Consider the following 19,150-nt stretch of genomic DNA (forward strand, 5'->3'; position numbering starts at 1 on the left):
AAATAAATTTGCATTCCTGTTTTGCTAGGGTACTACACATTATGTAGCTGGACTTTTAGTTTTGGACACATACATTTGGATGTCACGGTTTGACAAATACCAAAATTACTTTGAATTGTTTGGGAAATAAAACAAACTGATGCTGAAACCAATTTAAAAATTATGAGGTTGGTCAAATGAATGGAGGCAAGACACAGAATAAACTGTTTCCTGTCATACAGCAAACTCCCAATTAGATTTGCAATCTATTATTGCTGAGGATCCAAAAGGAGATTCTCTAGAGAACAAAGAAATACATGTATCATCACATATTGCTGTGTAGGGTAAGGCAGACTTTCACACATTTATGTTAAAAAGAGCAGATCACAACAGCTGGAGTGGCATCCTATGGCACAGAGGGGCAAACTGTTATTGATGTGGTGGTAGGACTCTTTACCTTGAGGGCCAGGGAGTAGGCAGCATTGCTCCAAAGATCTCTCTCAGACGACAGATGGAAGACCTGCTTCTCTAGACGTCGTCTCTGGAGCTCATAAAGCTCGTGGTACTCTCCCAGCAGACTGAATCGGAATGTAGAGATGAAAGGCCATTTTAAAATACATAAAAATTTACACAGTAAAAGAAGAGGTAATTCATAATATGAAAAGAGGGTTGTTAATACTTCCATGTTTGGGGTCAAAGTGAATGATTATTTCTATCAATATACAAAAAAAAAAAACCTCCCCATGAGAATTATCGCTGAATTACACATGAGACTGTTCTGCACTTAAAAGGACTACTATATCACAAAATTTCTGTTGACGTCATTCAGGGTGGTATATTAAAGTTACAAGCATTTTTTACAGGCAACAAAATTCTACATGGGGGTTTACAGAGACCCAGAAAAGGAAAAGAAATTACATTACATAAGAAGCATTTATATCAGGAAACAGAAAAACTTCATCCAAACTTGTCAAATGATGGATTTTAAGAAATAAAGGCAAGATGAAAGTAAAATACAATTATGAACATTTAGTGTTTTAAGAAAGAATGTCTTTACCTTGCACTTTTCTCAGACTCTGCTAGTGCTGCAGCAAGCTGTATGCGAACAGATTGAAGGGAAGAGGAAACAGATAATGTGAACCATGAAGAAGACATAGCTCACAAGAATGAATATGAGCAAAATCATGGACTGTTTAAATAATGCTACCTTGTGAAGTCAAATTGACTTTTCACAGGACTGAAGTATGGAAGTTTTATAATGTTAAGTTAATCAAACACATTAACTAGAAATGTCGCTACAGCGACTGGTTATACCCCCACCAAACAACATTTCATAAGCTTTGGTCAAAAAACTGAGGAAGTAGTTAAATCCGCAAGCTCTTTCCTTGATCTTCTGCCATTAATATGCCGTCACCATGGCAACGTACTTTCGGGTACTGTCGAAAAATGCGTCTTGCACATCTACAACCAAAGGCACACATCTGTACCAAGTTTCATGGAAATTGGGCAAAAACTGAGGAAGTAGTTTGCAACACAAAATTTTCCATCATTTTGGCTCATAATATGTGAGCTGTTACCATGGCAACATACTTTTTGTCACTGTCAAGAAATGTGTCATGCTGACCTATATCCTAAGACAAACATTCAATATGAATTCCATGAGAATTGGAAGAACACTGATGAAGCAGTTTTGCCATGAAGCATTTTGCCCTATATTTTACCAATAACATGCCGTTACCATGGCAACACACTTTTTGCCACTGCGGAAATATGTGTCTTGCACATTAACATATTCAGATGAACATCTGTACCTAATTTCATAAAAATTGATCAAAAACTGTGGGAGGAGTTCGCGACGCAAGATTTGTACCCATTTTTGCCCATAATATGCCGTTACCATGGCAATGTACTTTTGGGTACTGTCAAAAAATATGTCTTGCACATCTACAACCCAAGGCACACATCTGTGCCAAGTTTTATGGGAATCGGTTGAAAACTGAGGAAGTAGTTCGCGACGCAAGATTTGCAACGGACCGACCGCCCGCCCGACCGCCCGACCGCCCGACCGCCCGCCCGACCGCCCGCCCGACCGCCCGACCGACCGTCCGCTGATTCCTATATACCCCCTTCAAACTTTGTTTGGCGGGGGTATAATGAATTGAAAGAAAAGTCCGTACTAAATCTCAGTTGCCAACAACAGTCATAAGAGTTCTCTTCTGAAGGAAACAAAATGAATATTGATAAAAGCAATCCTCACTATTCCAAATAATCACCTTTGCACACTCAAGAGTCAAAATGCTCAAAATTCCATTCTCAATTACCAATAGACAAGCAGTCATTAACAATTTCTAATTGTAAGCATCCTTTAATTCTCATCTTTCCAAATATGTCTTCTTATCATGCTGTTGGATATACTGATCAGGAGCAACAATGTATGCTCTTGGTTCTGGTAGGCCAGTTCACATTTGAAACTTGAAGCGGGGTTCCCACTATTACGATTGACGCCACGATTGAAATCGTGGTCTTAATCGTGCAGCAAGCGTGATGGTCTTATCAGATTGTATCAGATCATAAGGTCAATCGTGGCAATCGCGTTAATCGTAGGAAAATTTTGGACGGTTCAAAAATTTTCTACGATTAACACGATTAGTTTTTGATCGTGATCATCGCATCAGATCGTCTAGGATCGTATCCAAACGCAGCAAATCTCTTCTAATCGTGCTTCTTAATCGTGTTGATCGGGATCGACTTTTTCACTTCACTTCCGCTTATTATTATTATTATTTTTTGCCTATTTGCCCTTATTTTACTCATATATTGATTTATTTTGTATTCTGATAGGTGATAGCCTGCATCTTTAGATTATTATTTCCAAACGGTAAATTGTATGACGGTGTGGGGTTTAATTGTCATAATTTTTAAGATACATTATCAAAATCATTTTTTTAATGATTTCATAAAATGAAAGTTGTATTACAGATTTTTAGATGTTTTCATACATTATGTTAATGATGTTTTCATTAATGAGTTGCTATTACCATTATACAGACACACAAAACAGGATATGGGATAACTTTTGTAACGAAAACAAAAAATGAACAAAAATAAAATGGCAATTGCATGTCTGCACGTATTGACTAACGTCAGTACGTCATGTGAGAATAATTTAATGAATCGTGCTTCAATGGGTACATATCAAAGGCAAATGTTTAATTTTTAAAAGTATATTACAGAGTATTTTTTTTGTGGGGGGGGGTGCAGTATCCTGCTGTTTGTGTATTGTACATATTAATTAAGAGTTGTTGTTTCATCAGCCATAGTTTGACCCCATTACATCTATTTTGACACTTTTCAATGTCTTTTTTTGCATGTTTGGTAGAGCATAATTTTAGAGGAAAATGGTTATTTTCAAATCTCATTATTACTGCAAATGTAAAAGTGACCATTGTCATGGATGTGAGATCACTCGTATGATTATGACAATGAAGATCACTCTTATTATTTTTCACAGTTAGTTATTCAATAAGTGTAGCAATATACCCCTGCGAAATAATTTTGCGTAAAACCTCCTTTTTTGTTAAAAAGTGACATCATTTTGATTAGGGAGTCACTTTTCTGTTATGTGTGTGTATCAGTTATGTTAAACATTGTTAAGTAAAACACTAAATCAAGCCGAATAAACCAAACTTTTGATAACCCATGAGATAACGACATTTTGAAATAAAAAGGCATATGATACATACACTCTGCGATTATGAAATCGAACACATGAGCAATACTATCCATTCGGCCAACTTTCGTATATCGAGCGTATATAACACATAATACTATGTTACATAACATTCAAAATGATCCCATCCTCTTTCTTAGCTTCCATTTCATCATATAATTATTTTCTTCATGTATTGGAGAGAAAGGTCATTTTGTCTTGCTGTTTGTTTGTTTTTTTCTGGGGAAGAGGGGCAATCATCTGACCTTATGTATTTGGGTTCGTTATTTCATTTTTTTTTTTGTGAGGGGGGAGGGTGAGCATGTCGATTTAATAATCTATTAATTTCTTTACGTTTAATATTAGACGAGGGAATATCTGAGGTTATGTCTGGCCTAGGTGCTGCTTTCTCTCTGATAACATAATCGTCATTAGCAATACTGCAAAGGTTACGTTGTCATCATCGTCAACCTGTCAAGCCTTGCCATCATCAATGGTTGTGGATAAAATTAATAGGCCTAATCACTCTGCATAATTTAAGGGAAACAATGAAATCCATCGTCAGCCGGACTATAATATTCCCATTCGGGTCCAGTCGCGCCTCAAATGGGGGTCGCTTCTGATCCCGATCGTAAAAAATATCGTATCATATCTCAGCAGCCCGTAATGGTTCGCGGTATTCGTATTGGAACGTATCAGTACGTTGCTGCACGTACCAGATCGGGGATCCTGATCGTAATGGTCATGTTAGATCGGTACCAATCGTGAACTCAATCAGGACAATCCTGTCGAATCGTATTTGAACGGCAGACCAGATCGTGACAGATCGTATCGCTTGAAATAGACCAATCGTGACCATATCGCATCCAAGCGTACCAACACGTATTGACTCGTATAACCTCGTATCCGAATGTGAAATTTCAGACGAGTTCAACAAATTTTCCACGATTAGTTACGAATGTCCAATCGTGGCGTTCGCAATGGATCGCACGATAGTGGGAACCCCGCTTAAGAAGACTCTGGCCATGACTCACCTGTTCTTGTGCCTGCTGGGCCTGCCCTGTAACTACCTTGTCATGTTCCCTCACATCTGACAGCTCACTAGATTTCAGGGGCAACCACATAGTAAACCATTTTAGAATCAAACACTTCATCAACATGCCATTTCATCAAACTTTGATGAATGAATTTCACATTTAGATTTAATAATTCAGACAATAATAATTTTTTTTAATGGCTCCATTACATACAACCGTAATTACCTGATAATTGTAACTTATACCAGTGGCAACTACTGGTACTGTATGCATAGATACAGAAAATGAATTGTTGCTGTCATGATAGATTAAACATCATTATCTCTTTCCTGAGTAAATAAATGCTTTGGAGTACAACTTTCATGTTACCGTAACAAAAAAGCAAATATGAATGGTCGCTAAAATATGGATCACACAAATAAAAGAAATAATAAAAATGTAACAATTTACATTTCCCACTGTTGTTCAAAGGTAAACATGAACACATACACAAGCAGACCTTCACATTCAAATACCAGTTTCTAAAACTGAAAGAAAAATGATCCTCATGGCTATGGGAAAATGTTACTGATACATTAACATTTCCAAAGACAACCTTTGGCAAGCTTTAAATTTGACACCCCACAGTTTCTTTCTGATATCAACAAAGAGAAAAAAAAACCCCAAAATACTAGGTTGTTGTCAACTAATGCTTTATACTGGATAAAGGCCAATGTCATGAAAAACCTTTAGCTGCTTACTTGGTGAGGTCAGAGATGGTGGACTTGAATCTGAAGAGCTCCTCGGTAAGTCTGCGGTCAAGAGCCCTCTGGGCCATCACCTCCTGGTGGAGACTGTGGGAAACAGAGGGTCAAGAGATGCAAATAGTCAAGTGTCTGTGTCATGTGCTAGGATATGAGTTAGTTAGTGGTCAAGGGTGTGGCACGCATGGTTGGCTTATATATCTGTGCCTGCAAGTATTGGTGTGTAAGTGTGACCACCTCATCCGCTCTCTCTTCTACCCTGCTATTACATGTAGCATGCAGTAAAATCATAAAGAATAAACAATCCAAGCATACAAAGGCAGGTTGACAAACTCGTGACATCAAATGTCATATTCAAGTGATAGGACATTCCTCTGCTCCCCCCCCCCCTTTTTTTTTTGTTAAGGCAAACATGACATCACCAAGTCATCCCCACCCTCCACAAGATTTCAAACTTAGAGCAGATGCTCAACAGGTTCAGCCAACTTGCATCCTTGCAGTGACGCTTCAGTAAATCTCGGTAGCATAGAGTACTAACGTGTGATGTCATAGTCATTCATTGCCACGGAAACTGTACAACCTCAATCTCACCTGGCCTGGTCTGTAAACACTATTGTTGCTAACCATGCTCACATCTGTTTCCAACCCAAGTTCTACCAATAGACTGTGACATCATCACTCTGGTACTCTTTTGGTTCACATCCATCTCACCTCTTTATCTGCCGAGGCACCTTGTCTAAGAGTTTGTTGTAGAGTTCCCGGACGGTGGCCAGAAGTTCTCCCCTCTCTATGCACTCCACACTCACCTTTAACCAAGAGAAAGTATAGAGACAAAGGAAGAAAGTAAGCGTTAATTAATTACATATATATCTTTGTCATACTCAAGCCAGGAGGTCCTATTAAAGTCACATTATGCATGTACCCTAACAAACTGGTTTCAAGGGGAAAGATGGATATTCTACAGTACTCACATGCCTTGGATTGACAGATTAAACAAAATTGTCCCGAAACATACCAATATACCCTTTTCAAGTCTAGAAGATTAGAAGTTCCTTTTATCATTTCAGACTGAGTCCACACGGAAGTGGTATGAAGAAACCAATTCTAGGCTTCAATGAAATAACCAGACACTAAATTTCACAAATGGAAATATTTGTTAAAGTACAGGGCAAAACTTTTCAGACTCTGTGTGCCAAGTAAAAGAGAACGGATGTCACATCTCACCTGTCTGATGAGTTCATGAAAAATGATGTTATACACATTCTGCTCCTTCTTCACCAGTTCCAGAAGATTGTGCATCTACAGTGAAAAATGCACATAAGATAATGGTCAGAGTTAAAGAATATTACTTCTACTACCAACAAAATTACTCCTATTATGATAGTACTGATAATCTATGATAAAAGAAATAGGAATAATAGTAATCATTATTGTTACAACAATAAAAGCAATGGCATCTGGTAAAAAGGTCACAGTCGTGAGCCAGAAAATGTGATCAGTGACACTGGCAACATATTAGACATCATACCAACTATTACTGTTTTCCAGAAGGAGATCAAGGGGATGTTATGGAAACTGATCAAATAAACTTTAAAAAGAAATCTGCAATCAAAATTCATCAAAGCTCAAAACATGAGACCAATAAGAAGAGGTAGCAAAATCGTTGTGACATAAGTAAGTTGACCCCTGACCTGCGTAGGACCTTTGACCTCCACTTCCTCGTTGTGGACGCCAGCTTTGGCCAGCATGACTTGGAGGGATTCCTTCAGCTGCAGGACCTCATAGCGACTTGTGGGTTTCCTGGAGGAGGAAGACAACGATAGCATCTCTTACTAATTCAATTCATGAAACCAAAGACGACTTTGTGACCTACACCAGGCAGGTATACCTTACTTGATATGGATCCTGAATCAAAGACACATACACATGCAAGTAGAGGGCAATATTGACGTATAAGTTTCCTTCCCTTTGTCTCATAATATTAAAGTATGAGTTTTCTTCAGTTTTCTTTTGTTTGTTTAGAGAGGGAGATAAATTAAAGAAAAGTCATAATACAATCATCAACCCTCTGCTCAATAATCTCTTGCTTTCAGAGGACAATACGTTGGACTTTGTGACATGATATATGGTAACTAGATGAGCATTGGTCATTTATTTCTTTTTTTCTTTTATGATGGCATATTTCACATCTTTTTACCATAGCAGAATTAACCATAAATGATATCTGTCTGGCTAGACCTAACTCATGCGTGTGGTTATGAGAGACAGTGTCAAATAGTAGCCACTCATGTCAAATTTCTGAAACAAAAGACTGCTGCTGTTGCAAGAGATTCCACAGGCATGAAATGTTTTCATCTAACAATAATCTGATACAGCGGACTCCCGTTATAATGGAGTCCTCGAGACCAGCAGTTTTCTTTCATTATCTTGAAATCTCGTTATAACCAAACAAAACAACGATAAAATCACATAGAGCCAATGATGTTGGGGCCTGAATTTTTACTTCGTTGTAACCGGAATTTTGTTTTAACCATGTTCATTATAACAGGAGTGCACTGTATGTCTATGATATACTGAGGACCCTTGTTTCATCTGCTGATCATTCTTCCCCGACTGTAAAACTTACAGCGAGGGAAAAGCCACAGGTGCCTCCTCCTCATTCATAAGCTTTGTGCTGAATTTTCTGCAGATGAAAGATAAAAGGCAGAGAGAAAACATGATTGTATGCATCAAGGAATTTAAAGACACTCACAATTAAGTCCACAGAATTTGAGACTGTTTGAGTAGAGAGTAAGTAGAGAGTACCACACTAATCTATCTAACTCACTGAATAAATGTTAATGTTTCAAAAATTTGCCCAATGTATAGTAAAGAAATGATGGCACATATTTGTTTAGTCCTGCACTTGCTGTTTCATTTGTTTGGTTGTTAAAATTCTTTTACCTTCAAAATGTGTACATATTTCTAACTCGAAATCTGGGTAATCAAATTTTGTTTCGCATGTTTGCAAGCAACTTGTTAATGTCTCTGTGGCAGAACACCTTTGTATTCTTTAATTTCATAACTTCACTGTGAGGTGTAAATATCCCTTGCAACTCAGAGCTTTCATTAGTGCCTACTCAGTGTACACTTACTACTGCTCCCACTGCTAAGACTATTAAATTTCCAAAATAATGAAAGGTATCATGACCAAACCAGCTTGGTCTTTACACCTCAAATGATCTCAAGTACACAAAATATGAGAGCTTCGGCAGTGTGTGACACCTGCCTTTTCTCTGAATATCTGCATGCTGGTGGAAAAGCTTTGTTTATCAAGTGCACAAGGACTGTGCCCTGACCTATTTGAACTAAGCCAATAAAAGCCAAGCCAGTAAAATGTATGATATAGACATATTTGTACTAGCATTCTTTTTGAACCAAGTAGAGAATATGTTTATTTCATGCAATAGAAACGACCATCACCTTTGTTTCCATTACTTGTGTAAATCATCTTGCTGTTCCATTCACTTCAGCACAATATTATGTTCTTTTCCATGCACTTTAGCATAACACTATAAAGTGGTTCAGCAATGCAGATACAAAGCCCAAAAGTTTAAAAAGTCTTCATCTTGCCATGCACTAAAGAGATGTTTTCAATTATAATCCCAACTGCACTATTTCTGATAAAGGAAAAGAAGTTATGAGTCTTACTCTTCTTGGAATTCCAAATGCTGGACTCCTTTGGCCTTGACAACATGGTACTCAGATGGAACCAGAGTATCTGGGACTGCCATTCCCTGTAGCATTGGAGAACAGTAACATAACACTGTCATATCTCAAGAAACATGGAGAGAATTTAAAGAATTCCACAGCAAATTTATGCTTCAACAATTTACTCTGTTACAGTGCTGATCTCTGTGTCTTTTACGAAAATCAAAAGAAAAACAGAGCACAATAATGCAACCGTAGCAAAGAATCATCGCAAAGAATAAAACAGAAAAGTACAGTAAATGGTAGCATACTAGCAGTAGACTCATCATATGACCACAAGATTGTTTTCACTGAGCATTCTGGACATTTTGAAATATGTATGTTCAGCTACAGTAAATATGTTTTAAGCTAAGAAGTTGAGCTTCATATCTAAGATTATATTGAATATCCAAGAGATTATTCTAAGTGCAACTCCCAGCAATTCTTCAGTGCTGGCACTATATCGAATCTACTGTCATGGAATTTGACAGTCAGGTATGCAACTCTCTATTTTGAGGTACTGTAGCTACTCAACAGCACACAACAGGAGCACCTCTAGTATGACGTAATATAAAGTGGTGGTTGATGGAGAAAAGGACTACTTTACCTTGTTCCTCTGAATGGCAGCCTGCCTGTCACCTGCCCTGACTGCGCTGGGATCTCCGGCCAGAGGCTTGGGGTCTTTTGAGCCGGTCAGGGCCACATCGTACAGAAATGAAATATCTCTGCAGCATATCCAATTAAGAAATGAACAAAATTCATAGCATACTTGTATGTCAGCATTTCAAAAATCAGACCATTGGGCAAAAAAGGTGAATATGCTCAGTAGAAGTGTCATCTTGAGAGTCCATTGTGTCATTGAACTCTAATATTTGGAAGTCCACCACGATGCTGACAACCGAAAAGAATGAAGCAAAAATGTCACAAATGTTTGAAAACCAGATATTAATTACAAATTGAGAACACTCTCTACCATGAGCTTTCTTTCTTAATCTGTATGAGAGTTTACATACATGTGTAAAGTCTTATTTTTCATTGTTAATAAAGTAGATGAAGTACGTGGAAATTAAACTTACCTCCCTGCTCCTGTCACAGACACAGGTTGCTCTGTCAGATGCTGAAACTTTCTTCGTCTGTTTGGGAAGTTCCACACATTTGCTGGTGGTCCACTCTTTATTGTCTGGAGGAATTGAAAAAAAAAAAAAAACAGCATTCTGAGTAAAAAGACAGGAAATATGGTTAGGAACCAATATTGTTTGATTGCAACTGATTGGCAATCAGTTGCAATGAAAAAAGAAAAAGAAAAAAACGTCTCGACGGAAGAATTTCACTAATTTGAACAATATTGTTTGCTTCATTGTTGGGCTGTTAGGTCTTTCAGGGATGGCAAAACTTGCTCTGCTGGACAAAATGATCAGAATGCACAAAAGTCGTTTATGTCTAGCCCATGGATATGTAAACTGCGACTGCAGAAATGCTCGTCACATGCAGTTGTATCATCTATTGCCAACACACACCAAGTAATGAAAGCACACTGGGATACACATGTGCAAGGTATGTCTACTTCATGCCTGTTACGGTCCATGAAGAAAACTCAAACCGTAGATTTGATTTAGATCACCTCTGCGAATTCAGGTCAAAGTAAACGGTAGGCAAAGAATAAAGTAGACAAAATGCATCCCTTTTACTCCCAGGTTTGCACTGTTTGTTTGCTTGTTTGTTTTGTTTTGTTCTTGCTCTTTTTTACAGTATAAGCAGTTATAACCGTTTACAAGCTGTCATTTACTTTTGGATCAGTTGAAAATGAAGATTTCCCTTTTCCAGGCGTCTTCAGCTTGTCTTTGTTTGCTGGCTTGGGGAGATTGGTGAGCGCATTAAGGATGTCCTCAGGTATGAAGTCACTCTGCAGGGAGGTTGGCAAAGGTTTGCTGCGATCCACGTAAGCGTCACTTGATCTGAGTTCTGGCAGAGGGCTTCCACCTATGAGTCAAGAAGAACTCCTGAGAATTAGTACTGCACAGTAAATGGAGAAAGCAATTCTTATTATTGACTTAAACAGATATCACTATTGTAAGCTCACCATGATTTGCCAATAAAGTATATGTTCCATTATTGATTTTGGCTAAATGGAATATTAAGTGTTCCATACATGTATCATGCACAGAACTGGTAAAAAACAAATAAACAAACAAACAAAAACAAATATATAACTGTTTCAAATGTGTGCCTGAGAAGAGACATTTGAGTAGTAATTCAGTTCCCTAGAATAAAAAGCATGCAAGAATGGCACCTGATAATTTATCTTACACTGCTCATCTTTAAACTGTTCAAAACAGATTCATTGACTGCATGATGAAAAACAATTGGCAAAATGTTCTTTCCGATGTCTTAACCCTCTGTCTGGAAAAAAAAAAAAGGAAAAAAAAAGATGATTTACTCTTTATAGTATATTTCAGTAGCTGGTTCTAATCAAATTAGGCCATTGTAACCAATCAATGAGATGTACAGACGTGCAAGATGTACAAGACGTAAGTAACATACGTCTTCATTAACAAATATCTGTGCAAGAGGCAAATAGACATTCAGATCAATGCAAACACAATTACATGTAGTCCTATTGGACAAAAAAAAACTATGCATTATGCAAGGCAATATGAGGTCCTGCTTACCATTTTCTTGCTTTGCAATAATACCCTTGTCTTTCCTCAATGCTGGACTTGTTGTAGGCCCGGTGTCAAGCGGCATCGGCGTGGGGTCAGGAGCTTTGGGGAGCTCCCCAGCATCAGGTGCAACGGCAACAGCCGTCATCATTCAAATCTGGCTTCTTTATATCTGCAAAATGTCAATGAAATATCAATGATGATACGATTCTTAGTTTACATGTCGGTTTCTATAGTAAGTCCACTACTCATCCACCACCAATTTTTAGATCGACCAACCTCGCGCAATGGCTTTCTTGCATATTACTTCAAAAGTATGTGTGGGTTGGGATGCAATACATATACACTAGATTACTTGAACATAAATAATGTACAAATCATGAAAAATGAGGATGGAACAGGTAGATCTAATCAAACTGAGGAAACAAAAGGAAAAATAATTGAAGAAAATCCTCATTTTACAACATATCTAAAGGCCTAACAGATGTAAACACGTATTTGCCACTCACTGTACGCCTATGTGCTTTTTCAATGGAGAACAGGTGGTCGATCAAAATAATGTGCTTGCAGGGACGCACAGTAAAAAATGTCACTTGCATATATGTCGCTGAGAATTCCGCGTGTATGATACACATCAACAATATGAGATGTGATATGAATCTGCGGTATTTTCTGCCATTGTGAAAAGAGATTTAGGTGAAAGTATACTTGCTGCCCTTGAACTAGCCGAATAAACCCTGTATAAATGCACATAACAATCGAGAAAAACTGCAACATTTCTCTGTGAATGTTTCATTATTATATGCTGGATAAAACAAATGATGCATTGGATTCTAGAGTTCTAATGAGTAAATGCCCTGGTAAATTGAGGTCATTGGAATTCTCTGTGATATGGTAATGATAATTGCTATGCTGTTGGTTCTACTTCTACTCTAGACCTAACTGCGACAGCCGCCACTGCGTGTGGCGGCTGCGCCGTGCTCCCATAAAAGATCTTCATGTTGAACAAACGGGTGCCTTTGCGGCGCTATATTTCCTTAATTTTTCAACAGAAACTACTAGGAATACTTACATGGGTCGATGAAACCTAAATGACTATCATCGGCGACTGTTTGATGCATTTCATTGCTTGTGATGCACAAAATGATGTCTTATATGCAGCTCACCGATGTTCACAGAATTCACAATCACTTGCACAAGCGCACAGAATACTTAGGAACTAACATAAGCGAAACTGCGGGGAAGCCGCCAGGACCGCGCCTGGCGGCGCGGTCTCCGGGGCTACTCTAGACCCTACTTAGACCCGGGCGGGTATGGTACAGCTGCGGTGTAGGTAAGACATATCTCGCCACCATACCCCATTATCGCCATAGCGCGTATAAATTTGCTGCTTGTGCGCAAAGAAAGACAAAAGTGCGCGGTAAGATAGGCCCAATACGCAGAGAACATGCATTGGTTTGATTTACCATGAAGAAACAAGGTGGAAAAAGGCATCAAATTGCTCAAATTTGTGATTTTCTGGAGTTTTCAATTTGGCATTTAGCCAGTTTTCTTAAATTTTCACCTATTCTTATGCCACGGAATGCGTCAATGCAATTAGACGATATCTCCGTAGGTGGAATCCAAAATGAGTGTGTGAGATCGAGATCTGAACCCGCAGTATTTTTAACGTTCATGAGGCGAAAATCAGGTAAATTTGAATGTTTTTTCACATCAAAATCCTAGAAAAAGTTTAGGGGTGGTGGCATCTGGCCTACCACAAATGAGCGAGAGGAATCTGACACCGCACGCAATTCATGGCGATATACTTGTAAGACGACCTCAAATTTTAATTTTGAGGACAGTAACGGAATCTGTAGAGTTTTCTCCACAATATGAGTACATTTCTAGCCGATTTCCAGTCAGTTTTGATATTAGAATCACTGGTTGAACTTTAGAGTGGCTACAGGTGGCTTACCCAACCATACAAAACCGCAGCTCCACCGAGCGCGAGCAGATAAGAGCGAGCGAGCTGCGTCCTGCTATGCTCTGCTGTCTTCAATGACAATAAAACCATGAAGTTACAAAAGCCCATGACAAAAGAAAAATAATAACAACATTAGATTCTGCACTATCTCTTAGTGGGAATAACCCTGTCAAACTATAAGTAGAAACTAGATCTCACTAAAACAAAGCTTGTCTGTGTCTCGCTAGCTAGTCTAGCTACGTAACATGAATGGTACGCTAACAGAACCTACATAATTTTGGATATATGGGACAACGTAATTTTGCCGTTTGTTACCGATCGCGACTACAATAACGCTGTGAAGCTGTGAATGATTTTTCATCATTCTCCCTGTCCTAACGATATATGATACTCATGCCGTTTTACATGTAAATCAACAAATCCTCTTTCTACAGTAGGACATTTATCATGTTGATTTCTTCAAGATTAGTGCAATCATTTGAGGTATTTTCTCATACAAACGAAATTCACTCACCTCTCTGTTCCCGTTCTCTGGCGCGGCTTGTTGTCAACGAAACCACGTTTATTTGTTTGCAAATGTGTCGCTACTCCACTGAGTGCAGCGGCGGCTATGTCGTTCTGTGCAGCGCGTGTGAAACGACCAGCTGACGCAAAATTCGATGTCCTTTTCGCATCATCGGGCCCTGTAGGTTTCCCCCTTGTATTCATTTATTAATTATCTTTTTTTTTCGGGGGGGGGGGGGGTGGGAATATAGTCAAATTAATACTTTGGAGGAATTACTCATGTGAGGTAACGCAGATGTACTGTAGACCAAGCTCGGGGGGGGGGGGGGGGGGGGGGGGGGGGGGTTGAGGAGGGGTATCCCCTCTCCCCCTCTTACTCGAAGGAGCACACTTTTGGTGGAATATTTGGAAAATAATAATTTAAAAAGTAAGCAGAATGAATATTCAAGAACAATGTCATTTCTTAATTGCGTTATCTTTCCTTGGTATCTGTCACTTCTTTTCCTCGCCTCTCCGTCTGAGTCCCTTGATGAAGTCCAAAGTCCCCCCCCCCCAAAAAAAAAAAAAGAAATAATAATAATAAAAAAAAAAAACAGAGACAATTTATTTCTGAGACCTATACTGCCTGTGTAAGGTGTCCTTCTCACGTCGATAAGATACAACTGTGGAAGCCAAGTGCTCCTCTCTGGCGAAAACAAACAAACAAACAAACAAACAAACAAACAAACAAACAAACAAACAAACAAACAAACGAAAAAACACAAAACACGAAATGCTAAACAGCAAAGATGTACAGAGTGTACATTTCCCAATCATACTGCTCGTGTCATTAGTAACTCACCTACTAGTATTTCATTTTTTTTAAAATAGAATTGTTATGCTCTTCATTAAACCCCCACTCCCTTGCATGAAGACTTTGTCACCAGCTTTCATCTTTCCATATACCTTCATTTCTGTTATTTTGCCTGAGAAATCAATTACATCTTTTTAGACATATACATTAAAGGCAATATTTAACACTCCAATAATGAATAATCCCTGAGTCGAGTTGTTGTTGCTTTTTAATTACGGCTGATTGACTAATCCCCCTTCATCGGCGTAAAAAAAGCACCGATTATTAAGTGTAAGAGTAATAGCTATGATAACAGTAACAACAACAACAACGATAACAAAAATGGGCAGACATACTCTGGTGAGATCCCAACAGAGTTTGTTGGAATAAATAGAGAGAATATAAAAACTAAATTATTTGATACAGTAATGTTTGTGGCAAAATGCATTACACATAAAGAGGTAAAGGTCTGAAGGAGCCTTTCCTGGGTCATATGGATATTGTTCAAAAGATGTTAAAATATCAGGATGAAGAATATGATATAGCGAAGACAAAACAAAAGTTGCACAAACATTTAGCAAAGTGGGAGGGTACTAAGAATTACATTCAAGGTCTTGATTTCGTTCTTAATTGTTATCATCACAATTCTTTTTTTCTGCTGTGGCCTTATCCATCCCGAGTATTTCAATTTCAATTTAAAATTTCAATATAGCCAATAGATGACTTTATCAATATGTTAGTTTGTTTGTTGCTGTTGTCGTTGTTCTGGAAAGCATGCTCTTTAGTGTTGATCCCGGATATCACGACTGAACCATGTGAAATATTCTGTACATTTGTTGTAAAACGCAATGCCTTTTTTCGTTCTCTCTCATATCGATTGCATGTACATATACCGACAATGGAAGCCGTAATTAAAACTATGTCGGCCTATACTATGTTTGTGAGATGTGTGTGTGTGTGTGTGTGTGTGTGTGTGTGTGTAGGGGTGTCTCTGAGTTAGGGAACGAGGGCATGATTTAATGAATATAAGAAAGGGGGCTTTCATAAAGCTCATTCAAGGAATTGCTCATAGGGAGTCACATTCTACAAGCTTTGTCTTTTCAGTGGGTCCCTCCATTTTTCGCTCTTTGCGTATTGTTTACTTTACTATGATCACTTCAGTTTTCATGACAAAGGTTTTACAATCATTGTATACTCTTTTCATTTCATATAGTTTTGTTTACCATATTCTCTGTTCGCAAAGTAAGGGGTACGTGTAGGTTTTTGTCGAAAAAATGAATTAAAATTTGTATTGAATTGAACTGAATCTTTATGGAAACGAGATATTTGTTTCATGATATTGATTTCCTATACTATTCTTCTTTCACTACTTATTAAACTCTGGAAAGGAATGCTTAATAATTACCCGCTTAATATCATCAATGAAATTAAACAGCATTTCTTCTTTTTTTCTTTTTTTTTTGAGATCGCAGGTTTTTCTCCACCTATTCAATAAAATGCTTTGTGCGTTAATTTCACATGTTATTTATTTGAATGTCAACTATATATTTTGTACATCTGAACATCCACGCGGAATGCTCAAGTCACTCCTTCACCGAAGACATTATGTTTTGGATATTCATTTTGTGCATTTGAGCAATCACTTTGAATTAACAGTAATAAATGAAATTGAAAAAAAAATAATTGGAGAGTAAGTGTGTGTATGTGTGTGCGTGTGCGTGTGTGTGTGGGTGTGGGGGGGGGGGTTAAGTTTGATATACCATGCCATGCCCTAGGTCTGTGGTAGGACTCCATGCCATGGAAACATTCAAGAATGCAGGTCACGGTCATGCTACGCAACAGTGCCCCACGCGCATTACGTACGACGCATTACGCGCCAGCGTTGGTAAAAGCAGTCTGATTGGCTCAAAGTTTCAGAGATGACGCTCATTTGCATAAATCGCGTAGAGATGGAAACGCACATAGTGAACACAAGGCACTTTGCTCTGAGCTCTTCAATTGCAAAGACTGATTTAGTGAATCTTCGCTGAATTCTTCCGAATATTCGGTGTATTCTCATTGAATCTACTTCAAATTCCTAGTCTATCCAGGTAAGCATTGCCTTTTTTAAAAGATTATTTCTGAAATGGTACAAATGACATTATTTACTTATATAGAAATCAGAAGCAATTACTAGGTCCTGTTCCAACAATAACATTTCCTTATTTACAACACACAGGTGCAGACGACATTGTCCTTATGACGAGCCATCATGCCTTGAGATTTCCTGTGAAATTCTCAATTCGCATTTTAAGACATCGCAATGACTGTGTATGAGATGTCACTTCAGAGCTAGGGTTGAATGCACACAACAGTCTTGTGCATACCAAAATAAACAATATACAAATAAGGCTTTACTCTAAAATACGGGCACAATACCTATGGTTCACATTTTAGTTTTAGTTTTTTACGATGTAGGTATTCCTCATTTTCTTTATTCAGTATTCTTAATTTATCTGGTCCGAACTTCTTATCCGCTTTCCGTTTCTAATTCACAAGCACTGACTATACGGGGCTTACAACCAAACAAGCCCACTTTCATGTATAGGTCCCGTTATACTTCTCTTTTTACAACCCAATTTCAATTTCGGCCAGTTATCATGATAATTATTGTGTATGTTATGTATGTCTACTATTTTGTTAATTAACTATTGACAAGGTACAAGAATTATTATTGCTAGAACATCGCTGTATGAGAAATACTAAATAAGTTAAACTGAACTGAACATCGCTAAACAGAAATTAAGACGTGAAATAAAGGCAGGGCATTTTAAAGATTTGTCTTTGGAGTTGGATTTATCAGCATCGATTGAAGAAACAGATTATATATAATCACATTCATGAAGCAGCATGGCGTAGTCCTTAGGTTATGGTAGATAGACTATCCGTTTTTGCACAGAAGTTGAAAAATAATGTGTTATACGAATATATCAACTAAATCCACAGTAGTACTGATTACTTTTCATTTCAGTTAACTTGAAATTTATTCCCTCCTGGAAAAAAAAATCTCACTTATATAGGATGTCGGAACTCTTTCGTATCGCTGGAGCGATGATGAAAAGTTGTTCCACCCACCGGCTCTTGAGCCAGGACATCATCCACGAGGCTAGGGGCCAGGTGAGTCGATTTTGTTTTTGTCACCTTTTAATCTATTTTCACTTTTCTATTCGAAACCGAATGCAGCAGAGTAAAGAATGTTGATGATTACTAACGTTGTGAAACTAGTATGGATCGGCACACCAACTATCCGTATAACTATCGGTATGTCAAGTGTATGTTTAGAATAAAAACTAGAAACAGTAGACATGTAGATACAACTGATACATCTCCACACTCTCTTATTTCATGTTGTAATTTTTAGACTTCATGACAAGAGCTCCTTCACCAATTTGAGAATATGGTGTGTGCTTTTCATTTTCTTGTTTCACTGATCATCAGATGATGAGACCGTACGCGGTGCGGGGCGCCGAGGTAGATTTCGCACCTACCTTCTCGCTCTCTGGAAATCTACTCCTGCACAACATCCAGCAGGCAAATTATATCAAACGCCTGGAGCAGGGGCTAATGGTAAGAAATCACCTTAACCCAAGCCTCATTGGAAGGGATATAGAGAAAGAGAAAACAAATGCTGTAAAAACATTCCATGATAAAGCAGCCAGGAGGCCTTGTCGAAAATATCGCAGAATGACAAATGTTATATAGTGGCATGGTGACACAGACTCAACGCTATCAAATTTTGTTAATATTTTGTCACAATAACAGATAAGGCGTTACAAATAGATTCTAGACACATCGTCGCTTAAAGAAATATTAGTAGGGGCTGAGGGGAAATAAGCATTTAATATTCATTTTTACACATCAAGTGGTTGCCACGCCTCTCTTCATAATATGAATTACTTGTTTTTGTTGCTATTTCTAATATTCAGAATTATCAACGTTTCAATCATTTGAC

The 19,150-nt window shown here is 38.1% G+C and overlaps 1 protein-coding gene across 1 annotated transcript in view; it reads right to left on the reverse strand.

Annotated features, from left to right (window-relative positions):
* The window catches only part of LOC139732202 (axonemal dynein light chain domain-containing protein 1-like), a 33,917-nt gene extending 21,912 nt beyond the window's left edge, over window positions 1–12,005 (reverse strand). The window contains exons 1-13 of the mRNA XM_071643078.1: window positions 11,867–12,005; window positions 10,984–11,177; window positions 10,274–10,377; window positions 9,805–9,922; window positions 9,159–9,244; window positions 8,095–8,151; window positions 7,160–7,268; window positions 6,693–6,767; window positions 6,180–6,274; window positions 5,466–5,558; window positions 4,723–4,789; window positions 1,037–1,074; window positions 437–557 (exon numbers count right to left, since the gene is read on the reverse strand). Coding sequence (XP_071499179.1) covers window positions 437–557; window positions 1,037–1,074; window positions 4,723–4,789; window positions 5,466–5,558; window positions 6,180–6,274; window positions 6,693–6,767; window positions 7,160–7,268; window positions 8,095–8,151; window positions 9,159–9,244; window positions 9,805–9,922; window positions 10,274–10,377; window positions 10,984–11,177; window positions 11,867–12,005 — 1,296 coding nt within the window. The remainder of the gene's footprint in view (window positions 1–436; window positions 558–1,036; window positions 1,075–4,722; window positions 4,790–5,465; window positions 5,559–6,179; window positions 6,275–6,692; window positions 6,768–7,159; window positions 7,269–8,094; window positions 8,152–9,158; window positions 9,245–9,804; window positions 9,923–10,273; window positions 10,378–10,983; window positions 11,178–11,866) is intronic.
* Between the last annotated feature and the right edge of the window lie 7,145 nt (window positions 12,006–19,150).

The sequence above is a fragment of the Diadema antillarum genome, unplaced genomic scaffold (assembly GCF_040938485.1).
Source record: "Diadema antillarum isolate AM-2024a unplaced genomic scaffold, OU_Dant_1.0 seq00000406_RagTag, whole genome shotgun sequence".
Classification (NCBI taxonomy): domain Eukaryota; kingdom Metazoa; phylum Echinodermata; class Echinoidea; order Diadematoida; family Diadematidae; genus Diadema; species Diadema antillarum.